The 21,232-nt window shown below is 39.2% G+C and overlaps 1 protein-coding gene across 2 annotated transcripts in view; it reads left to right on the top strand.

The window, feature by feature from the left end:
• The window catches only part of il11ra (interleukin 11 receptor subunit alpha), a 77,833-nt gene extending 64,168 nt beyond the window's left edge, over nucleotides 1-13,665 (top strand). Inside the window, exons 9-12 of one of the 2 annotated variants that reach the window (XM_067984329.1) lie at nucleotides 78-188; nucleotides 4,506-4,596; nucleotides 5,083-5,156; nucleotides 6,180-13,665. In XM_067984329.1, coding sequence (XP_067840430.1) covers nucleotides 78-188; nucleotides 4,506-4,596; nucleotides 5,083-5,152 — 272 coding nt within the window. In that variant the 3' untranslated portion in view covers nucleotides 5,153-5,156; nucleotides 6,180-13,665. Of the gene's footprint in view, nucleotides 1-77; nucleotides 189-4,505; nucleotides 4,597-5,082; nucleotides 5,173-6,179 lie in introns of both variants that reach the window. The other variant, XM_067984339.1, reaches the window with a different exon arrangement.
• Nucleotides 13,666-21,232: the final 7,567 nt, after the last annotated feature.

Genomic DNA, 21,232 nt, shown 5'->3' with positions numbered 1-21,232 from the left:
TGAGGTGTGAATACTCTCTTGTATAATTTGTTTGGACTTTTGAAATCTATTAATAAACTAACATTTATGCATTACAGAAATTACTTCGGAAAGTATCCAAACTACTGTCGTCACATTGATGATGGACTATGCACCCACGCACAGTCAATCAGCAGAGCCTACCTTTTCTCCAACTTCAATACTTTCAAGTGAGATCAGAGTCTAATGTTACTCTTGGTACTGTGTCAAGGATTAGTGCATAATGTAAAAAGCCATCCTGTAATGGAGCTTAGGTTTAGAAGCAGGTCCAAGTCAGGAGTGGAAAATGCTGTTTGTATGAATGTGCTCGTAAATCATATGAAGGAACTATTTTCTGGCATAAACTTTATTTGTATTGAGCCAATTTGAAAAATGCACCCAATGAATTCTTCTGTAATGCATGTGTGTGTGTGTATATGCACATTCTGTAGGACAGTGTTCCCTTTAAATCATTACAAATAGTGCTCACTCACAGGCCTATTTTTTTTTTTGGAATACATATTTTAAATGTTAAATTAAATGAGAGTGCAGTAACTTCTTTCACTGGATACCAAAAGTACTGATTGTTTGAATTATTCATTTCTGTAATTAACAATGAAGTATATGAACACCACAGTTTTCTACACATACTGTACAGGTTATCCAACAAACTTTAATACTTTTGTGCTGGAACCAGCAACGACAACACAACTTGTATTTATATAGCGGTTCTAATTTTGAAAAAAGTCCCATGGCGCCTCACAAAAGTGTAATCAGACAAATATTGATGCCGAGCCAAAAAAAGGCAATAATACAAGCTTGGTCAAAGAGATGGGTTTTTAGAAAGATCTTAAAAAGCCGAGAGAGGTAAAAAAGCGGAGAGGTTTGGGAGGGAATTCCAGAAAGAAAGCAAGAGCATGTTTTATTAACATACCTGGTTCAACAAGGTTTTTAAGTTGGATACATTATTCCCACACTTGGTTAAAAGACTACCAGCTGCAGAGTTCCTTAAAGGTGCTTTTGCTTTGTCAATTTAACAGGAGCTCCTGTTTTAGGAGAACAACCTCCATGTAGCACTCAGTGTCAAGGGCTAACTGGGCAGTACTAAGATCCAGAGAGCAAATGTGCAGGCTTGGATCCCTATATTTAATGAAATTATAACTCACCAACCGTAACTAAATGTCCAAGTCATGGATACACATTTTCATGGGTTTCAAATGCCACTGCTCCCTGAACATTGGGTCATTTCCACTGTGGAGTACAGCCGACAGAGGGAACAATGTAACCTTGCTACCCATTGCGCTCCTGTAGTGTAAAAGCAACATTAATGAACTTCAATGAAAAAGGTCATAGAATGGTTGCAGCACACAAGGAGGCCACTAGGTCCATCAAGCCTGTGCCAGCTCTTTGTAAGAGCAATCCAGTTAGTCCCATTCCCCAGTTCTTTCCCCATAGCCCTGCAAATTTTTTCCCTTCAAATATTTATCCAATTCCTTTTTGAAAGCTACGATTGAATCTTCTTCCGCCACCCTTTCAGGCAGCGCATTCCTGATCATAGCTACTCGCTGCGTAAAAAAAAAGTTGTTCCTCATGTCACCTTTGGTTCTTTTGCCAATCACCTTAAATCTGTGTCCTGTGGTTCTTGACCCTCCCGTCAATGGAAACAGTTTCTCTTTATTTACTTTATCTAAACCCTTCATGATTTTGAACACTTACATCAAATCTCTTCTCAACCTTCTCTGCTGTAAGGAGAACAACCCGAGTTTCTCCAGTCTATCCATGTAACTGAAGTCCCTCATCACTGGAACCATTCTAGTAAATCTTTTCTCCAACCTCTCTTAAAGCATTCACATCATTCCTAAAGTGTGGTGCCCAGAACTGGACACAATACTCCAGCTGTGGCCAAACCCCAGTGTTTTATAAAGATTCAACATAACTTCCTTGCTTTTGTACTTTACGCCTCTATTTATAAAGCCCAGGATCCCGTATGCTTTTTTAACCACTTTTTATGGAGTGATAAAAATGGGGGCCGCGCAAGAGACAAGAATTGGAGGAGCGCAGAGATCTCGGAGGGTTGTAGGGCTGGAGGAGGTTACAGAGATAGGAGGTGAGGCCATGGAGGATTTGAAAACAAGGATAAGAATTTTAAAATCGAGGCTTCACTGGACCGGGAGCCAATATAGGTCAGCAAGCACAGGGGTGATGGGTGAACAGGACTTGGTGCGAGTTAGGATACGGGCAGCAGAGTTTAGGATGAGTTCAAGTTTATAGAGGGTGGAAGATGGGAGGCTGGCCAGGAGAGCATTGGAATAGTAAAGTCTACAGGTAACAAAGGCATGGATGAGGGTTTCAACAGTAGATGAGCTTAGGCTCATGCAGATAAACGTAATGTAATGCATGTGGGTAGGGCTAATGCCAGGCATGTGTATAGTATGCTGGGCTCTGAATTAACGTCTGTTGAGAGGGAAAGAGACATGGGTGTTCTAGTGCACGCGTCTCAAAGTCCATGACCAATGCCAAGATGCTATAACAAAACCAGAGTAATAGGATGTATAGCTAGGATGATCCAAGATAAAATGAAGAGGACCATGTGTCCTTGTACAAGAAATTGATTAGGTCCCATCTAGCATACTGTTTCCAGTTCTGGTCTCTCTCATGGTGGAAGATACTCAGGCCTGAGAAAAGATTCAGAGGAGGGATATTAGAATAATATCTAGTTTAAAAACTCTTAGTTAACATGATAGGCTCAGATAGGTGGGTCTTTTTACTCCAGAAAAACGTAGACTTCAGGAGGACTTAATTGAGGTATTTAAAATGAAGAAGGGACTGGACTGTGTACATGTGGAGAGATTATTTGAATTAGACAGGTTAGGGAGAACGAGGGGACATGCATGCAAGCTGTGTAAGCATAGAGTTAGGTTAGATGTCATGTTTTTCTTTTCCCAGAGGATCGTTGAACTTTGGAGTAGGTTGCCGGCTCATGCAGTGGGCGCAAATTCATTGCAAATGTACAAAGGGAGCTGGAGAAGTTCCTAGAGGAGGCTCACAGCCCTGCATACACAAGTTAGGTGTGTTGATGGGTACCGTACCTCATGATCATCGTTATCTCCTGCAACTTGTTTTTGATCGCCTTCGGGGGTCAGAGAGGAATTTCCCAGAATAGGCCTAGGGTTTTTTTTTCCTTTTTTTTGCCTCTCCCAGGAAAACGCATGGCTGCTGGCAGGTGAGTAGTATTGGAACGCGACAGACTCAATGGACCAGCTGGTCTTTTTCTGTCAGTCATTTTCAGATGCTTCGTATGTAAGTCTTAAATTCTCTGAAGTTTTTTTTTTAAAACTGAATTAAGAAAAAGATTAGCGTTTAGTGGAATTAAGATTTTTCTTCCTCACATTGAAAGGAAAATAATTTTATAAACAAGGAAGTAGATGAGATCCAGATTTTTCAAATAAGAATTCACCAATGCTTTTTTCAATATATATTAATGACTTGTGCCCTGTACATCCAAGTCCAATTTCAAAATTTGCAGATGACACAAAACTTCAAAGTGTAGTGAACAGTGAGTAGGATGGTAATAGACTTCAAGAGGACATAGGCTGGTGGAATGGATGGACACATGGCAGATGAAATTTAACGCAGAGCACTGTGAAGTGATACATTTTGGCAGGAAGAATGAGGAGAGGCAATATAAACCAAATGGTACAATTCTAAAGGGGGTGCAGGAACCGAGAGACCTGGGAATATATGTGCACAGATCTTTGAAGGTGGAGAAAGGTTGAAAAAGCAGTTTAAAAAAGCATACGGGATCCTGGGCTTTATAAATAGAGGCATAGAGTACAAAAGCAAAGAAATTGTATTGAACCTTTAGAAAACACTGGTTTGGCCACAACTGAAGTATTGTGTCCAATTCTGGACACCGCACTTTAGGAAGGATGTGAAGGCTTTAGAGAGGGTGCAGAAAAGATTTACTAGAATGGTTCCAGGGATGAGGGACTTCAGTTACATGGACAGACTGGAGAAACTCGGGCTGTTGTTCTTATAGCAGAGAAGGTTGAGAGGAGATTTGATAGAAGTGTTCAAAATCATGACGGATTTAGATAAAGTAAATAAAGAGAAGCTGTTCCCATTGGCAGAAGGGTCAAGAATCACAGGACACAGATTTAAGTTGATTGGCAAAAGACATGAGGAAAAGCTTTTTTACACAGCGAGTAGTTGTGATCGAGAATGCTTAGCTTAATAGGGTGGTGGAAGCAGATTCAGTCGTGGCTTTCAAAAAGGAATTGGATAAATACTTGTAGGGAAAAAATTTGCAGGGCTACGGGGAAAGAACAGGGGAATGGGACTAACTGGATTGCTCTTACAAAGAGTCGACATGAGCTCGATGGGCCAAATGGCCTCCTTCTGTGCTATAACCATTCTATGATTAATAAAATCCAGATTTTGAGACTGTTTTTCATCTTATGGTACCATATCATAAAGACTGACCTCTGTTTCTATTACTTTGACTATAGGTTCTGACGTGCTGGATAAGAATATTGTCATATTGATCTCAATTGCCGTCTCAATTGGAATATCCATAGCAGTCGCTATATTTGTGTTATGGTATTAAAAAAATTTGAATTATTTTTTGATTTCATGTTCACGCGTGTTTTACTTATGATTGAGTGAGTGTTATGTCCTATTCATGAAATGTGAAGAATATTTGAACAAGATTAATTATTTTAATTATTTCAAAACAAACCTCTGCACCCATGCGCCACAAAAGTAGCCAAACTATTACTTACCATTTCCAGCTCTGTTGGAACCAAAACATAAAGGAATGTAGCGTGCTGGATAAAAAGAATATGTTAAAGATTTACCCGTGGCTGTTAATCATAACTTGAGAGTAACGAGTAGATTATTAGGTCATTCTGCTTATGTGATATCAATTGTATGCCAAGAGTCTTCACAAAGTATCCTCCTTAGAATAAAATAAATCTCCAATATGCTGGTGTATAAATCAACTTAATTAGTTGCCTGAATGTGAAGCAGATGGTACTGTAATTAAATTATTAAGACAATAATCTAAATTATATATTTTCTTCCCAGGATCAGAAGGAAAAAACAAGACCCAGATAAGGATGACATTCTGACCAAGAAGGCACTGCCCTTTTGTTAGTGCAGTACGTATCCAGCTGGGTACAACTCCGATTCTTCTTTTCCTTTTGCAATCTTCATTTTTGAAATCAGTTGGTCTATGCCGATGTTTATGCTCCACACAAGCCTCCTCCCTCCCTACTTCATCTAACCCGATCAGGATACCCTTCTATTCCCTTCACCCTCATGTGCTTATTAAGCTTCGCGTTAAATGTTTCTATGCTAATTGCCTCAACTACTCCTTGTGGTAGCGAGTTCCACATTCTTACCACTCTTTGGGTAAAGACATTATGGTGTTTAGTACATTTCCTGGGGCTGTGTTTGAAGAAAAGCCTGGTCGTACTAATGATAGGTTGGAACTCCAGCATCACTATCTGCTTTCTGCTATTTCACATACGTTGTCACTTCTAATGTACCTTATACTCGCTACAGCACTGTAGATTAAAAAGTGCGTTTCCACAACAAGGAAGGAAACATCAAAATATCATCGGCACTTGCATAATTTTAAAGTATCAGTTTAATGTATTGGTAAATGCCTTGGAGCAAGTCGCCATCCGCCCCTTCCCCCCCGCCCCCCTCCAACCTTCAGCTGGAGATGGTATATGGCATGTGGAGGATAACAAGAGTGGCATAAAAATTGATTTCCTTATAGAGGGTAGATGGGTCTTTTGGGGGTTGTCATCTAATTATCATGGTCTTCTGGAGCCTTTGGGGGCCAGAGACAAATTTCCTAGAGTTTTTTCCTAAATTGGCCGTAGTTTTTTTTTGCCTATCCGAAGTGACTGCATAACCATGGGAGGGGTGATTCTGTTCAGAAGTCACACCATGCCGGGACAGGACAGGCTCAGTGGACCGGCTGGTCTTTTCCTGTCCTTTTTTGTATGTTGCATTAAAAATTCACCCCTTCAGTTATCTCAAAACTGATGTCTAAGATGTTGTACTTCCCATTTTTTAAAGAAAATCTAACTCAGGATACTATATAACGAACTAAATTTCCAGTTTCGTCACAACCATTTGAGAGTTTATCACAATGTGTTTTTTGTTCACAGCTCAGCATACTGAGGTAGCCAGCAATCAAACTGAGAGGGATTCCAGCTACAATATCCTGTGGTAAATCTGTACATTTCTTCAGCTAACTGAAAAACGTGAGAGGAGAATTGGCCACTGGCCTTTAAACTGAAGGAAATGTCCAGATGTTGCCAACTAAATAGTTACTTTATTGAATTGGGTAATCATCTCATCATCACCTGCCAGTGCAATGTCCTTTTACTTTACAAAACTGTTTAAATGGGATGGAAGCTGACTTGTTTTTTAGTGTGATTGTTGTATTTCCTGAAGATAGTGACCCCTTGTCTCTCTATGATCTTCAATCACTCTCTGTTACTCTTTCCAAAATGTTGTCACAACCTTGTGACACATTGTTTGATGCAGTTTGGCTTCTGCCATGAGGTTTGGTTAATGAGAAGTCAAGGTATATCATGAAGAACCCAACAAGCTATATTGCAACCAATAAGTTAACCATTTTATGGGCTCCGCCAGTGGAAATATTTTGGTAATTTCAGAAGGTGATACAAAGTACAGCTGCTAGAATGAATATGGCGAGCCAGCGGGTCTGCAACATACAAGGATTGTGAAATGACTGCAGTCTATAGAATATATGACCACTCTTAATTTTAACTGTTCCAGTAACCTGCCTCAACATAATACCTTACAAGATTATAGCAACAAGCAGGCGTTAAGTGCAGAGAAAATAGTGATTATTCTGTGTAGACATCTGAACCTGTTTTGGTCTTTGGTACTTATTTTAAAGCACTTGACCGTTGAGAAAGGAATCTCACCTGCAAATGTTTTTTTTGTGTGACAATAGAATATTCCTTTTAAGTGATCACTTCTATCTTTAACTTGTATCCTTTTTAGCTTAAATCACTGGTGTTAGAGTATATAAGAGCAGGGAAAGCCCATAAAATGCTGATTTTGTACACCCCCAGTGCATACTTCTCAGTTTTTTTGATCTCCTCTGTGTAGCAATAAGCAAAACAAAAAACTGACCCCCTTAAAGAGCAGGTGGGCAGTTATCTTTTTAAAATATATTTGCACAAATTGTGCTAGAAATCAAATGTTAGCTAAAAGGCACAAAAATTGTGACAGCGCAGCTTCTTGATTCTAATGGCATGTACATTTAAAAGTAAATTTAAATATTAGTTATATTTGGGAAAATAGATTGCAGTTGGAAAGAAGCAAGTTGTGGCCTCTAAATGAACAGCTACGGGATGGGTGCCCATCAGTAATCAACTGAAAAGATACTTGTATTATACCAAGGTGGTTAGGAGCTTGAGTTGAAAAAGGAAATAGCACTGAGATTTCCTATTCATCATTTAGTTGGGTTTCAGTCTCGCTGTGGGAAGGGGTTTCCATCAGGGCAACAAATCAAAGGTGGTATTAAGTTTAACTCCAATGAAGCTCATGCCTTTTTTCTTGAGCATTGGACCTGCAATACACTTGGAGACATTGAAGAGGCTATGAGCTATTTGATTTCCCTTACCCTGGGAAAGGAGGTGAGAGAGAGGGGGAAAGAGAGAGGAAGGTCAAATAACTTCTGTTTTTTTAAAAAAAAGGTGTGGAGAGGATTGGTACGGTCATTAGTAAGTCTCACCTGAAGAATTGAATTTCTCTCGCTATTGGTGATTTGCTCAATTATAAATGACCAATGTTCACTAAGTACTGAAATTGTTAGGAGTGTCGTGCAACATGTCCTGTTCCTGCAATGAGGGATTTAGAAATGGTGAAATAATACACAATGTAATATTGGTCATAATTACTAAATAATTCCTATATTTAGGTCGCTTGAGAAAGTTTGGGATAACTTCAAAGATTCACATGTTAAAAAAAAAAATGTCCTGAGTGGATTGGATGCTTTCTGATCGTGATGCCATTCCAAGCATGGGGTGAATAACCTACAAAAGCACATGGAGAAAGTACGGTGATTTAGTACTAAGTATTGATATGAAGGCAGCATTTTAGAATTAATTTAGATTATTTTTATTTAATGGGACATTATCGTGAAAAGGGTTAGCCAGATACTTATAAGAACAGTATGCAATTTGACTTGTTTATGGCTCTTCCTCCCCAACCAAAAGAACAGTTTGCCAAACCACAACAATAGTGCTTGTTTTAAGAAGTGATATTAAATGTAAAGTATAAATGTGGATATTTTCTAAGTTAGTCCTGATTCTATACAAATTGATTTCCCCCCTCCCCATGCATACTTTAAATTGTAGAAAGTTTAAGTAAAATTAACAGTTTCTGAAAAAATATGAACTTTCTTTGATGCTGTTGATGTCCTTGTAATGCCAGCTACATCATCCCAGTTGAAATGCTGGCTAGAAGATGTGAATTTAAAAATCAGAAACTGCATCACTGGTATTTAAATACACCAGAGTGACTGTATTTGAGTGGAACATGAGAATGTTTCATGAGTGAATAACTTGAGAAATCATCAGTCCCTAAAATTTTCAGTATTCCATCCCAAAATATGAAATGCATCATTTATTCTATGTCTGGTTTCATCATTTTGATTTTATTTAAAGTTTTTAATATTTTGAGGAGATAGTGTACTTTATACAGCGTCTAGAAATTGCAGAAAGACCTCATTCGGTTACTAAAGGTTTTGGAGATCTCCCATGCTGGTTTACAGATAATTCTGCCATTTTCAGTCTTTGTGCTCAGTGGGTCAACTAACAAGAAGGGAGCAGCACACTGTACACTACATTAGCTGTGAACTGCTAGTTAGGACTGAGAAACAAGCTAGTTGATGACTCGGCAAATTGCTTTAGAAAAGCCAGTTTGATTGGTCAGAAGATGCAAGTTCTTTAGGAGAGAAGGCAGACACCTAAAAGGAGTGATGACTACCCCTCGTCCACTCCCCACCCCCCCCCCCCCCAAAAAAAAAAGCATCTGATACATCAGGAATTGAGAGGAGGTAGTTTAAAACAGTCACCACCAGTCAGCTGTTGTGGTCCTAGATATGGCTGACTCAACTGCAGGGCCCTGGCCGTGCAAAGCAAAGCACTCCGTGAAACTCTGAAATCAGCCAGTATGCTACTTCCAGAAGGAAGTCACTTAAATGGTTAGGTCTGAAACAAAGTACAAGTACCAAGGGCTAACATTGCCAACTTAAGCTGCCAATATGCCACAGAGGACACAAATGTCATGCATTTGCATCATAGAATTTTACAGCACAGAGGGAGGCCATTTGGCCAATTGTGCTTTTGCTGGCTCTCTTAAAAATGTATCCACTTGATCCTAGTCCCTTTCTTTTCTCTGTATCCTTTTATAGAATCATACATTGATGTGAACATTATGTTGAACATTTATTAACAATATAGCAGGAGCTCAGGATAAAATGACTAGTATTTGAAGAATTGAGTATGAAAGTACAGGGCATGGTGGTTTGGGCAGTTACTTGGCACATGTGATTTGACCCTTTTCAAAAATGGGGTAGCTATGGCACTCCTTGGGAGGTATCTAATAATAGCAATATGGGTGCAGTCAATGATCCTGTAGACTCTGGGAAAGCCAAGTTTTGCAAAATTGTGTTGCTGCATCACATTGCTGCTTTTGGTCAGTGGTGCAATACTGATGAAGTTGTTGGATTTGTTGAATAATGCCGTTGCAATATCCTTGATGCATCAGTGGCCAGTAGACTGATACCACAGATATCCCCTGCAGTAGCTTGGAATGAGCCAGTGATATAAAATTGAGGCTGTGCTCACTAGCAGTGCTAGCCCTATATTTAAGGTTGTCTACAAGTCCTGAAGTATATGGGGCAGTTGTAACTGCCTCCTAGCTTTAGCCTGGGCCCCCCCAGAGGCAGTGCTTCTTATTTATTGACAGGTAGTTGTGCCAGGGCCTGTAAATAAGAATTGGTAGCATAGAAGCAGGCGGAGACAGTATGCTTCTGGTGCTCTATGACATCTCTGCCAGTCCTTCTCTGTTCATCATTGTTTCACAGTTGCCACCAGCAAAATCTGTACACTGACTACTTCACACTTTGATAACTATGAGGCTTGTCTTTTTACCAATGGTTAAAGAAAAATTACCCTTGCTATAATGAAACATGTTATGAATCACATGCAACATATGGAATGTTATTAGCATATTTTAAAAAGCTAATTTAAGTCCACTGAGGATAAAATAACTTTAAATATCCGCAGCCCCTATTCCTAATTTTCAGTGCGGATTAATGACTTAGTTTTCACAATCTATAAAAGTCCATATACCTCTCCTGTCTGAGCCAAGAATCTAGTACCTGAGCCACATGTGTATTCAACACTTCAAAATGTACCAATTGCCTAGATTTCTGATATGCAAGAACTTTGTGACCTCTAGTGCCCATTTCATATGGGAGAGACCTGTCAGAATATTGTTTATGTGCTAATAATTAGATTTGCAATGTCATTACCGCAATGCCTGGGTGAGAAGGCTAGCACACATTAAAAAAGAAATTCCTGCAGTAATTTTAAAAGTGTAACTCCTGAAACTGCTGCTCCTAGCCCCCTATGTAAAGCATTACGTTGACTGGTTTCCAGGCTAAGATTTCTAGCACCAGTGGAAGCAACGTAATTGGCTGAAGTATCCACAAGCTAGGGATGATAAAGAAAATCAGCCACAGTTGTTGCTTCGGATTGCTATCCAGTAATTTGTACTAGAAAGTGAAGCAGTTTGAATAGCTTAGTTGTGATGCCTAACAACACCCATTATCCAGGCTTGCTTGTGAAGAATAGCAATTTAGGAATAATATTGAAGGGTTCTGTTGTCATTGGAGCCATACCCTCCATCTTTTGATAACTTAAAGAAGAACTTGTCTACTCAAAGGGTGATAATATTTTGCAATAATCATCCAGGCAAGATAGTACAGATGTAAGTTTAAAATGTAGTTGAATGCTAGGCTAACAGAGTTAGAATACTAGTTTTCCAAGCTTCAGTAAGCCAGCAGGCTCTTTCCCCATCCTTGACTGTTTTATGAGGCGCCAACTTTGAGAGAAGGGAGAAATTTCCACCTGGCGTCATTTTGTGGAGTTGGACTGTTTGGACTCTGTGTGGTGATGGATCTTGACAGTTGGATCTCTTCATGATACAAAGAATATATAGCACAGAAACAGGCCATTTGGCCCAACAGGTTCATGCTGGTGTTTATGCTCCATGTGAGCCTCCTCCTACCCTAATTCATCTAAGCCTCTCAACATATCTTTCTATTCCCTTTTCCCTCATGTGTTTATCCAGCTTCCCCTTAAATGCATCTATGCTAGTTGCCTCAACAACTCCGTGGTAGTGAGTTCCACATTCTCACTACTCTGGGTAAAGAAATTTCTCCTGAATTCCCTATTGGATTTGTTAGTGACTATCTTTTATTTATGGCCCCTAGTTCTGGTCTCCCCTGCATGGTGGCTGAGGTTTTTTTTGACATTGGTATGTAACAAGGAAAGAATTTTGGTGGTGTGTGGCAGAACAGGGTGGAGTTTTTTTTTCAAGCTCTGAATAATTTTAATGAAACATAGAAAATAGGAGCAGGAGTAGGCCATTCAGCCCTTCGGGCCTGCTCCGCCATTCAATATGATCGTGGCTGATCCTCTATCTCAATACCATATTCCTGCTCTCTCCCCATACCCCTTGATGCCTTTTGTGTCTAGAAATCTATCTAGCTCCTTCTTAAATATATTCAATGACTGGGCCTCCCCAGCCTTTTGTGGTAGAGAATTCCACAGGTTCACCACCCTCTGAGTGAAGAAATTTCTCCTCATCTCAGTCCTAAATGTCCTACCCTGTATCCTGAGACTGTGACCCCTCGTTCTGGACCCCCCCACCCCCAGCCAGGGGAAACATCCTCCCTGCATCCAGTCTGTCTAGCCCTGTCAGAATTTTATGTTTCAATGAGATCCTCTCTCATTCATCTAAACTCGAGTGAATACAGGCCGAGTCGACCCAATCTCTCCTCATACGACAGTCCTGCCATCCCAGGAATCAGTCTGGTGAACCTTCGCTGCACTCCCTCTACGGCAAGTATATCCTTTCTTAGATAAGGAGACCAAAACTGCACACAATACTCCAGGTGTGGTCTCACCAAGGCCCTGTATAACTGCAGTAAGACATCTTTGCTCCTGTACTCAAATCCTCTTGCAATGAAGGCCAACATACCATTCGCCTTCCTAGTTTGTTTTTTGTGATGTGACAGTAGATGATTGGTAATTTCTCTCTCCTAGTTGTGCTGTGGATTTGCATTTAATGTTGACAAATTGATTGTTATTCGCTCAGAGAATTATCAAGGATCACTGTCACATGGACTATGAGTAGCACCTACTTATGTAGGTTTAGTATATAGTGTGGAGTAACTGGCTTTACCCCCTGCAAATGGGTTAAAATTTATGGCAGAAAGTAACAGTAGTTTGCAGTACCGTTTCACTTCAACATAGTATAACTTTTTCTGCAGTGTTTTTCAAGTATTGATGTCTGATGGTGTGTAAATCGTTCCATATGTTGTAATTCAGGAGACTGTGAAATAAACTTGGCCCCAGAGCCTTATTTAGTGCAGGCAGCACAGTACTTGCCACCTCATCACTATGTCACAAGTTGAGTCCCAGGTTTAGCTGTCAACTAAATGAACTCTTGGTTGGATCAGCACTTGTTTGTGGTAGTTTTGGAGATTGTCCTGCTATTGTGATTGTAAGAGAAAATGTAGCTGTCTTTGAGGTGGGGGAAATGTACTCCAGTACTGGAGATTTGAACTGTTAGAGAAATTACAATTTGGTGTAGAACAGATACAATACTAATACTGAATTCATTTGTTGAAGTACCTTATTATACATGAAGGGAAGAAAATATTTCGCTTTAAAATCAAATAATACAATAAAATATAATTCCATTTTATTCAGAGGAATGATCAATCTAGCCTCCTTTTGAGACAGTCTACATTTGGTATTTGACTTGTGCATCAGGTACATAAATGAATGTTCAGTGAGGAGGTGACATGTTGAAGGGGTGACCTGCTTCAGAAGTTAGGCTTTCTTTTGTGAAAGAGATAATCAATTAATGCCTGAAATAAAAAGTATTTTTTATTTTCAATAGTCCAAACCAAGTACTATTATTGAGTATTTTTGAAATATAAATTATCATACAGCATGTCTATACTTCTGTACCAGCATTATTCAACATTTTCTGGTTTTGTTGTATCCGTAACATTTTAATAAGCTAGAATCTATTGGTTTCACAAAGCTATCTCATATACATTAATGTGATTTTTTTTTAATTAAAAAAAGTTGCAATTTATTTTCTATGATCTAGTTTGAGGAAAAGCATGTCACAAATTTTTCATTACAGAAAATATGACTGGTTTAATTGCATTTGCAATTTATTTTTATTTAAAATGCCAGAAGAATGTCGTCTTTGTTCAATGAATACTCTATATTTTTAAGCTACATTGTAATTTGAATATTCTTGTATCCACTTATCTTTTTAAAATAGAAAATTGTATTAAAATATCTGACTTTAAAACAGTTTCTTTTTTTCATGATTTACACTTGCTACATACTCTTGCACTCGTCACATCCTGGCACATGCAACTTCCATTCTGGTAGTTTTATACTTCTTGTTCTTTGCTTTTGGGTCACACACTGCACCATCTCATACTCTTCGATGTGATTTATGTAACTTTTTTCCATTCTAGAATTGTGGGTGATATCTTTCAAATTATGTTCTCTGTGCAATTGGAATTTAATAAGATAATAAATAGTAATACAGCTAACCAGACAATTTTGACCAGCAGAGTGTGCTCAAGCACTCTGCTGTCCCAGAGTTTAATAATGTTCATGAAGACATTGAAAGTTGAACGTTTGATTTGCACATAATGCCAAAGGTGGATAGAGAGGACATGCAGGAACGTTGTAGGAAAGATAATATTTAAATAGATTGGTCAAGACTGCAACTGATCAAATGAATAATATTTAATGAGAATTATTATAAGGGGGTACAAATCTGACTTGGACAACTCTCAGCCTATTAACCTAGTATCAATGCTGGTTAAAATTAAACCACTCTAATCAGTAGACTATAGCAATACCTGTAAAGCATTAGAAGAAGAAACAGTAGCCAGCATACATTTAAAAGAAGGTAGATCCCACTTGACAAAGTTCCTCTAGTTACATATGGAAGGATAGATTCTCTATGGTTTCTTACTGCTGGTGTCAGTGAGGAGCATGCATACTGGGTTGGGAAGTCAGGTGAGTAGGCCTTAGCCCATTTCTCATCCAATTGCTGGCTCCCCATAATTTTCTGACCAGCTGAAACGTTGGGTCAAGAGTCAACATTTCACATGAGAGCCTCACTAAAGACACAGAATTTACTGTAAAATATTTAAATCAATACCTGACATGATTTCCTGACTAGTGCAGTGTTTAGTAAATCTACTGAAGTGGGCTAAAGTGGAACTCTATGCAATTTTAATTTTTTTAAAAATGTTTTAGTTTCCAATTGTTTGTTTTTTTTAAAAATAGGTATTCCAATTTTTTCTAGGATATCTTTTATTTATTCATACCATTAAGTACTTTTAAAGCCTCTGTTTAAAAAAAATAATTAAATTATGTCTGGGATGTCCAAGATATGGCCCACAGGCTCATTTTTATTAAATCTCCAATGTTTCATGAAAAAGGAGGCTTTCCTTTTTTGTGTAATCACAAGTGGCCCCCTCATTAGTTTTGTCACCTGTATCCTGCACCTGCTCCAAATGGATAGACATCCTTGTGCTAAGGTTCCAGAAAATATACTGCAAGTGAAGAAAGGCACAAAACATAGGGACAATAGTAGGCTATTCAGGCCCTCGAGCCTGTTCCACCATTCAATTAGACCATGGCTGATCTGTATCTCAAATTCATTTACCTGTCTTTGTTCCATATCCCTTGACACCCATAGTATCATAGTAGGTACAGTACAGGAGGAGGTCATTTGGCCCATCGTGCCTGAGCCAGATTTTTGAAAGAGCAATCCACTGTATACTTCCCTTCTGTCTGAAAAACAATCGTTCACCACTACTCTCTGCTTTCTGTCCCTTAGCCAATTTTGTATCCCTTAAATCCCATGGGCTTTAATTTTGCTAACGAGTCTCTTGTGTGGTACTTTTTCAAATCCTTTCGAAAGTCCATATACACATCAACCACAGTACCCTCATCAACCCCCTCCATTACTTCATCAAAGAGCTCAATCAAGTTAGTCAAACACAATCTTCCTTTCATTTATTAGCCCATACTTTTCCAAGTGCCAATTAATTTTGTCCCGGATTATTGTCTCAAAGTTTCCCCACCACCGACATTAGGCTGACTGGCCTGTAATTGACAGGTTTATCCCTCTCCCCCTTTTTTGAACAGGGGTGTAACATTTGGAATCCTCTAATCCTCCGGCACTGTCCCCAAATAAGGAAGATGGGAAGATTGTGGCCAGTGCCTCTGCAGTTTCCACCTTTACTTGCCTCAGTAACCTAGGATACATCCCATCTGGACCTTACCTACCAACAATCTATCAATCATAGTTTTGAAAATTTCAATTGACCCAGCATCCACAGCCGTTTGGTGGACAGTTACAGATTTCTACTATCCTTTGTGTAAAACGTGCTTCCTGATTTCACTCCTAAATGGCCTAGCTCTAATTTTGTTATGCCCTCCTGGTCTCTATCTACCCTGAATCCCTATCATTTTAAACTCCTCAATTTGATCACACCTCAACCTTCTAAACTCATGGGAATGCAAGCTATGTTTATGCACCTGCCCTCATAATTTAACCCTTTAAGCCTCAGTATCAATCTGGTGAATTATACTCCCTCCAAGGCCAATATATCTTTCCTCAGTTTCAGTGCCCAAAACTGAACACTGTATTCCAGATAAGGTCTGATTAAGGCTCTACAACTAAAGCATCACTTCCTCCCTTTTGAATTCCAATCCCTTGATATAAAGGCCAACATTCCAGTAGCCTTTTTGATTACTTTTTGTACCTGTGCACTAGCTTCTAGTGATTTGTGTATATGGGCATCTAAAATTCCCATAATTTTCTAGTCTCACTCTGAAGAAAATATTCCAATTTGTCTTTCTTGGACCCAAAGTGGATGATCTCGCGTGTCCTCACATTCAACTCCCATCTGCCATTGTCTTTCATAGAATCATAGAAAGTTATGGCACTGAAGGAGGCCATTCAGCCCATGTCCATGACAGCCAAAAAAGAGCTATCCAGCTTAATCCCACTTTCCAGCACTTGGTCCGTAGCCCTGTAGGTTACGGCACTTCAAGTGCACATCCAAGTACTTTTAAATGAGTTGAGGGTTTCTGCCTCCAGCACCCTTTCAGGCAGTGGGTTCCAGAAAACTACCACCCTCTGGGTGAAAAAAATTCTCAGCTCTCCTCTAATCCTTCTGCCAATTACTTTAAATCTATGTCCCCTGGTCACTGACCCCTCTGCTAAGGGAAATAGGTCCTCCCTATCCACTCTACCTAGTCCAGTCATAATAGTCATCTTAGTGTGCAATACAGGGATGCTGTCAAGAAATTCCAGTGTCCAATGTGATAAAGTAGCTACAGCAACTTCTGGCAAGCACACATGCGCAGTTAAATGCGGAAATCGCTGTATGAGATGCGATCCCCTTCCGTGAGCTCCGTGAAAACTGTATCTTGCTGCCTAGCTCCCTGTTCAACTGAATGGAACAGCGTGAAGTTCTGCACTAACGTTGTAGATATGAACTAATCTCGCCAGAAAAAGCTGAACAACCTCTCTGGCACTGAAAATTAACTAAGTGTGGAGTCGCCTTCCTTCAGATTTTAATTTTTGTTGGATTTTTTTTTAAAAGTATAAATACATTTTTTGTTTTTTGCTTTTTCTTTGTCTCTCTTAATTCAATATTTCTTATCCTCTTTCAATTTCTGTGCCTGATTTGACATTGAATTCACTATTCTAACTTATACTTCGTGGCTTATTATCGATGAATCAGGAGTGATTTGTTAAGGGGATATACAGTTGCTTGCCCTGTTCACACAGGTCCCAGATGTCCTGTAGAGGGTGCCGTGCATTTTGGCTGTCTAATTTAGAGGCAGTTGCTATGCAAGAGTTCACAGAAAGTCTATGGGAAAGTGCAAGCTGTTCATTCACCACTCGGCAAAATCCATGCACTATTTCCGAAACAGAGCAGCCTTTGGCAGTCTCTTTAAGGGCCGCTAATTAGATCACTCTACATTCCGTTACACTGGAAGGAGTATGCTTTTGTTGCGCTCTCCAATGGAAAACTAAAATTGCGTTAGGGTCCTAAACACCCCAAAGGGCCCCTGCTTTAAATATATTCAGGTGGGAGCCCTGGCTGTCTATTTGAAGGCCCCCTCCAAAATTGTACTGGGCATGAAGACAGTGCTAAGTTTTTTTTTCCACCTTTGCCTTGCCACTACCCCACTCTATCTTCAATACAAAACAATTGAAAAATGTGGTATTTGCGAGTCAGCTACTTTAAAGTAAATAACTGCCTTTAAGGACCAATGTATTTTGGGGAAGAGTGAAATTGTGAAAAGAAATTCTACTTAATTCACAAATAGGATTGATAGAACAGTTCCGATAGAATTGACAGGTTTTTGAAACATAACCTTATGGCATCCTCTCGTGGCAAAGGAATACCATACACCAGTTTTAAATATATTTGTTGTCAGACACTGGATTATTGTCTCTGTGCCATCATATTTGAGTCATACATTCTAAAAGTGCACTTACGATTTAATAGCTTTGATACAGTACTTGGAACAGAGCTGGTTTGGCTACATTATACTAAATACTTAAAAGGGACAGCATTACTTTTATTAGCATACACAGAATGGAGTTGAAAAATATTTTTAAATGTTCTCACAGAATATTCAATTTAAGATTTTCATGATTTTTTGATGCTGTGATCTTAGTCCAAGGACAGCTAAATAAAACATCAAAAGTTATTTTTCAGTTTATTGCAGCTAGAAATACATCAATGTTTTGTTGGCTGAGCGACGGATAGACTATACCGTTGTTTCTTTCAACGGCGACAAGGCCTCTTTCTTGAACGTCTATTCTAACTTTTTTAAAAATTAAAGTAAATCTAAAAAGGTTATTCTTCCAAATTATATTTATTGAAATATAAACACCATATAACTTGCATCAAGTAAGGAATTTGTAAAGTTACAACTTTTTAACAAACACTGAGTAAATGAAGTAATCTGCAGCTTTGCTAGTAGTTGACCATAACATATACATTTTGCTTGAAGAAAAAAAGTTAGTTACTAGCTTTCCAGTACAAGAAAATTCAAAACACTGAAGCAACTTGTGTTCTACTGTGGACTTTGCATGAGATGTTGAATCTTGGATTTTCAACTTACTTACTCATTACTGTTGTAAGTGAAGCTTAAATGCCCCATTATACATTATATGCCTTTTTCTCATTTACTTTCCAATAGACCATTTCAGAAACCTCTCACCATGCACACACTCTGGTTGGGATCACAAACACAAGAGGCTGTAAATATAGCATAAAGAATGTGAAATGCTCCAACTTATTTATAACTCGTGCAATCAAAATAGTAAGAGCTACTGACCATTATCGCTCCTGAAGATGCAGTGGATCAGAAGGCTAAAGCCAATCAAAAGATAAAGCTACTGCTCATTTACGGTTGTGTGTAAAATATACAGTGCATTTTTAATGAATTCAAATGTAACCTTTGGCTTTCTGAATACATGGTGGAAATCCAAATGTAACAGGTTGGGTTTACATTTCTTCAATTTCAGGGCTCAAAATACATAACTATGAATATGGTGCTGATCAATAATTCAGCTTCATTGAGAGTGCATCAGTGCAAATCCTAGAACTCAGTTTGAATTCGTCATCGTCTTTTCAAGCAGCAAAACTGAGTCTTTTCTAGCGACTGGTAAATTTTGCTAACAAAATCTAAACTGTCAATAAAAAAAAACATTTACAATGAAGTTAATAAATACCAAAAATGCAGAAAATACAGTACTTTAAAAAAAAAACTGAATGTTGAAAATGTGATGATATAAATGCACACACTAGTCGATCTCCTGTAGCATTGTAAGTGTAATTGTCAGGTGAAATGGAGGGGAGTTTGAACTCACCCCACTCAGTGAGAACAGGACATTGGGCTGTTTATCCTCAAACTCGCTATGGGTTAAAATCTTTACTGGGGTTAAAGAGTGGGGGTTAATTGGACCAGAGCATTCAGACATACCTTAGTCCCATTGTAAAGTTGTATATTCTATCCTTATTTTTACATAATACTTTATTTAAAGTTAAATAGCAAATCTTAAGGCAATTTATGTAACAAAGCTCGTTGGAGCAGTTTCTCTGCGATACAGGCCAAAGAAATGGGAAATGGAAAACTATGATACACTACCACTACTAGCAGGAGGATGCAATTACAGTGTGACAGACAAGTTTACACATGCAGTTTCCATTATAGATGTGGCCATAGGGATTTATAATGTAATATTTTTGCATCAAATTTTTCCAACAGGAAGTAAGGTTTTGTAGAGAGGAATTGTATGCAGACATAAGATTTTTTACCAGAGTGTGGCACCAAGGAGCCCTAGTAAAACTGATGTCAATGGGGACCAGGGGAAAAACTCTCCAGTGACTGGAGCCATACCTGGCACAAAGGAAGATGGTTGTAGTCATTGGAGGCCAATCATTTCAGCTTCAGGACATTGCTGCAGGAGTTCTTCAGGGCAGTGCCCTAGGCCCATCGATCTTCAGCTGCTTCATCACTGACCTTCCCTCCATCACAAGGTCAGAAGTGGGGCTGTTCTCTAATCATTGCAGAGTGTTCAGTTGCATTCACAATTCCTCAGACAATGAAGCAGTCTATGCCCACATGCAGCAAGACCTGGACACCATCTCCAATTAAAGAGAGCCTAACCACCTCCCCTTGACATTCAATGGCATTACCATCATCAGGTCCCCCACCATCAACATCCTGGGGGTCACTATTGATCAGAAACTGAACTGGCCCAGCCAACTAAATGCCATGGCTTCTAGAGCAGGTCAGAGGCTGGGTATTCTGTGGTGAACGGTACACTTCCTGACCCCTCTCTACCACCTATAAAGGAACAAGTCAAGATGATGGTATAGTCTCCGCTTGGATGGATGCAGATCCAACAACACTCAAAAAGCTCGACGCTATCCAGGACAAAGCAGTCCACTTGATTGACACCCGATCCACTGGCTTAAACATCCACTCCCTCCATCATTAGTGTACTGTGGCTGCAGTGTGTACTATCTACAGGATGCTCTGCAGCATCTTGCCAAGGCTGCATTGGCAGTATCTCCTAAACCTGCAACCTCCACCACCTAGAAGTATAAGGGCAGCAGGTTCATGGGAAAACCATCACCTGCAAGTCACACACTATCCTGACTTGGACATATATCACTGTTCCTTCATTGTCACTGGGTCAAAATACTGAACTCCCTACCCAACAGCACTGGGGGAAGCACCTTCAGCACATAGACTGCAAGGTTCAAGGCAGCTCACCACCACCTTCTCAAGGGAAACTTGGGATAGACAATAAATGCTGGCTTTGCCAGCGGCATCCACATCCAGAGAATAAAGTAAAAAAAAAATTCTGCAGCTTTCATGGTCATTTTCTGTTGCTTACCCACAATTTACCAGATTTATGAATTCAAATCAATTCAAGTTCAAATTACACATGGGATTTGAACTCTCAACCTCTGGGTTACTAGCCCAGTACGATAGCCACTTGGCTACCTAAGTAACAATGTATCAAAATGCCCCTAAGTTTCTAAGAATGTTACTAATCTTTCTACTTGAATTTAAAAAGGTACTTGCTGTAAAAAAAAGCCCTTAGAAACTCTTGACAATAGCTAGTAAGGGCATCAAACAAAGTGGTGTCTTTGTTTCGTTTTATTTAAGGAACGATAATGTAGAATTTCAAAAGTGTCAACATGAAAAGCAATGTACATTTTTAAAGTATCAAAGCTGTCTCACCAGTTTTGATTGTTGAAGTATAATTAGAAAAATAAGGATGTATCTGAAAA

Source organism: Heptranchias perlo, chromosome 1 (genome assembly GCF_035084215.1).
Source record: "Heptranchias perlo isolate sHepPer1 chromosome 1, sHepPer1.hap1, whole genome shotgun sequence".
In the NCBI taxonomy this organism is placed as follows: domain Eukaryota; kingdom Metazoa; phylum Chordata; class Chondrichthyes; order Hexanchiformes; family Hexanchidae; genus Heptranchias; species Heptranchias perlo.
Note: the sequence above shows the minus strand (reverse complement) of the source record. Positions and strands in the feature narration are given on the sequence as shown.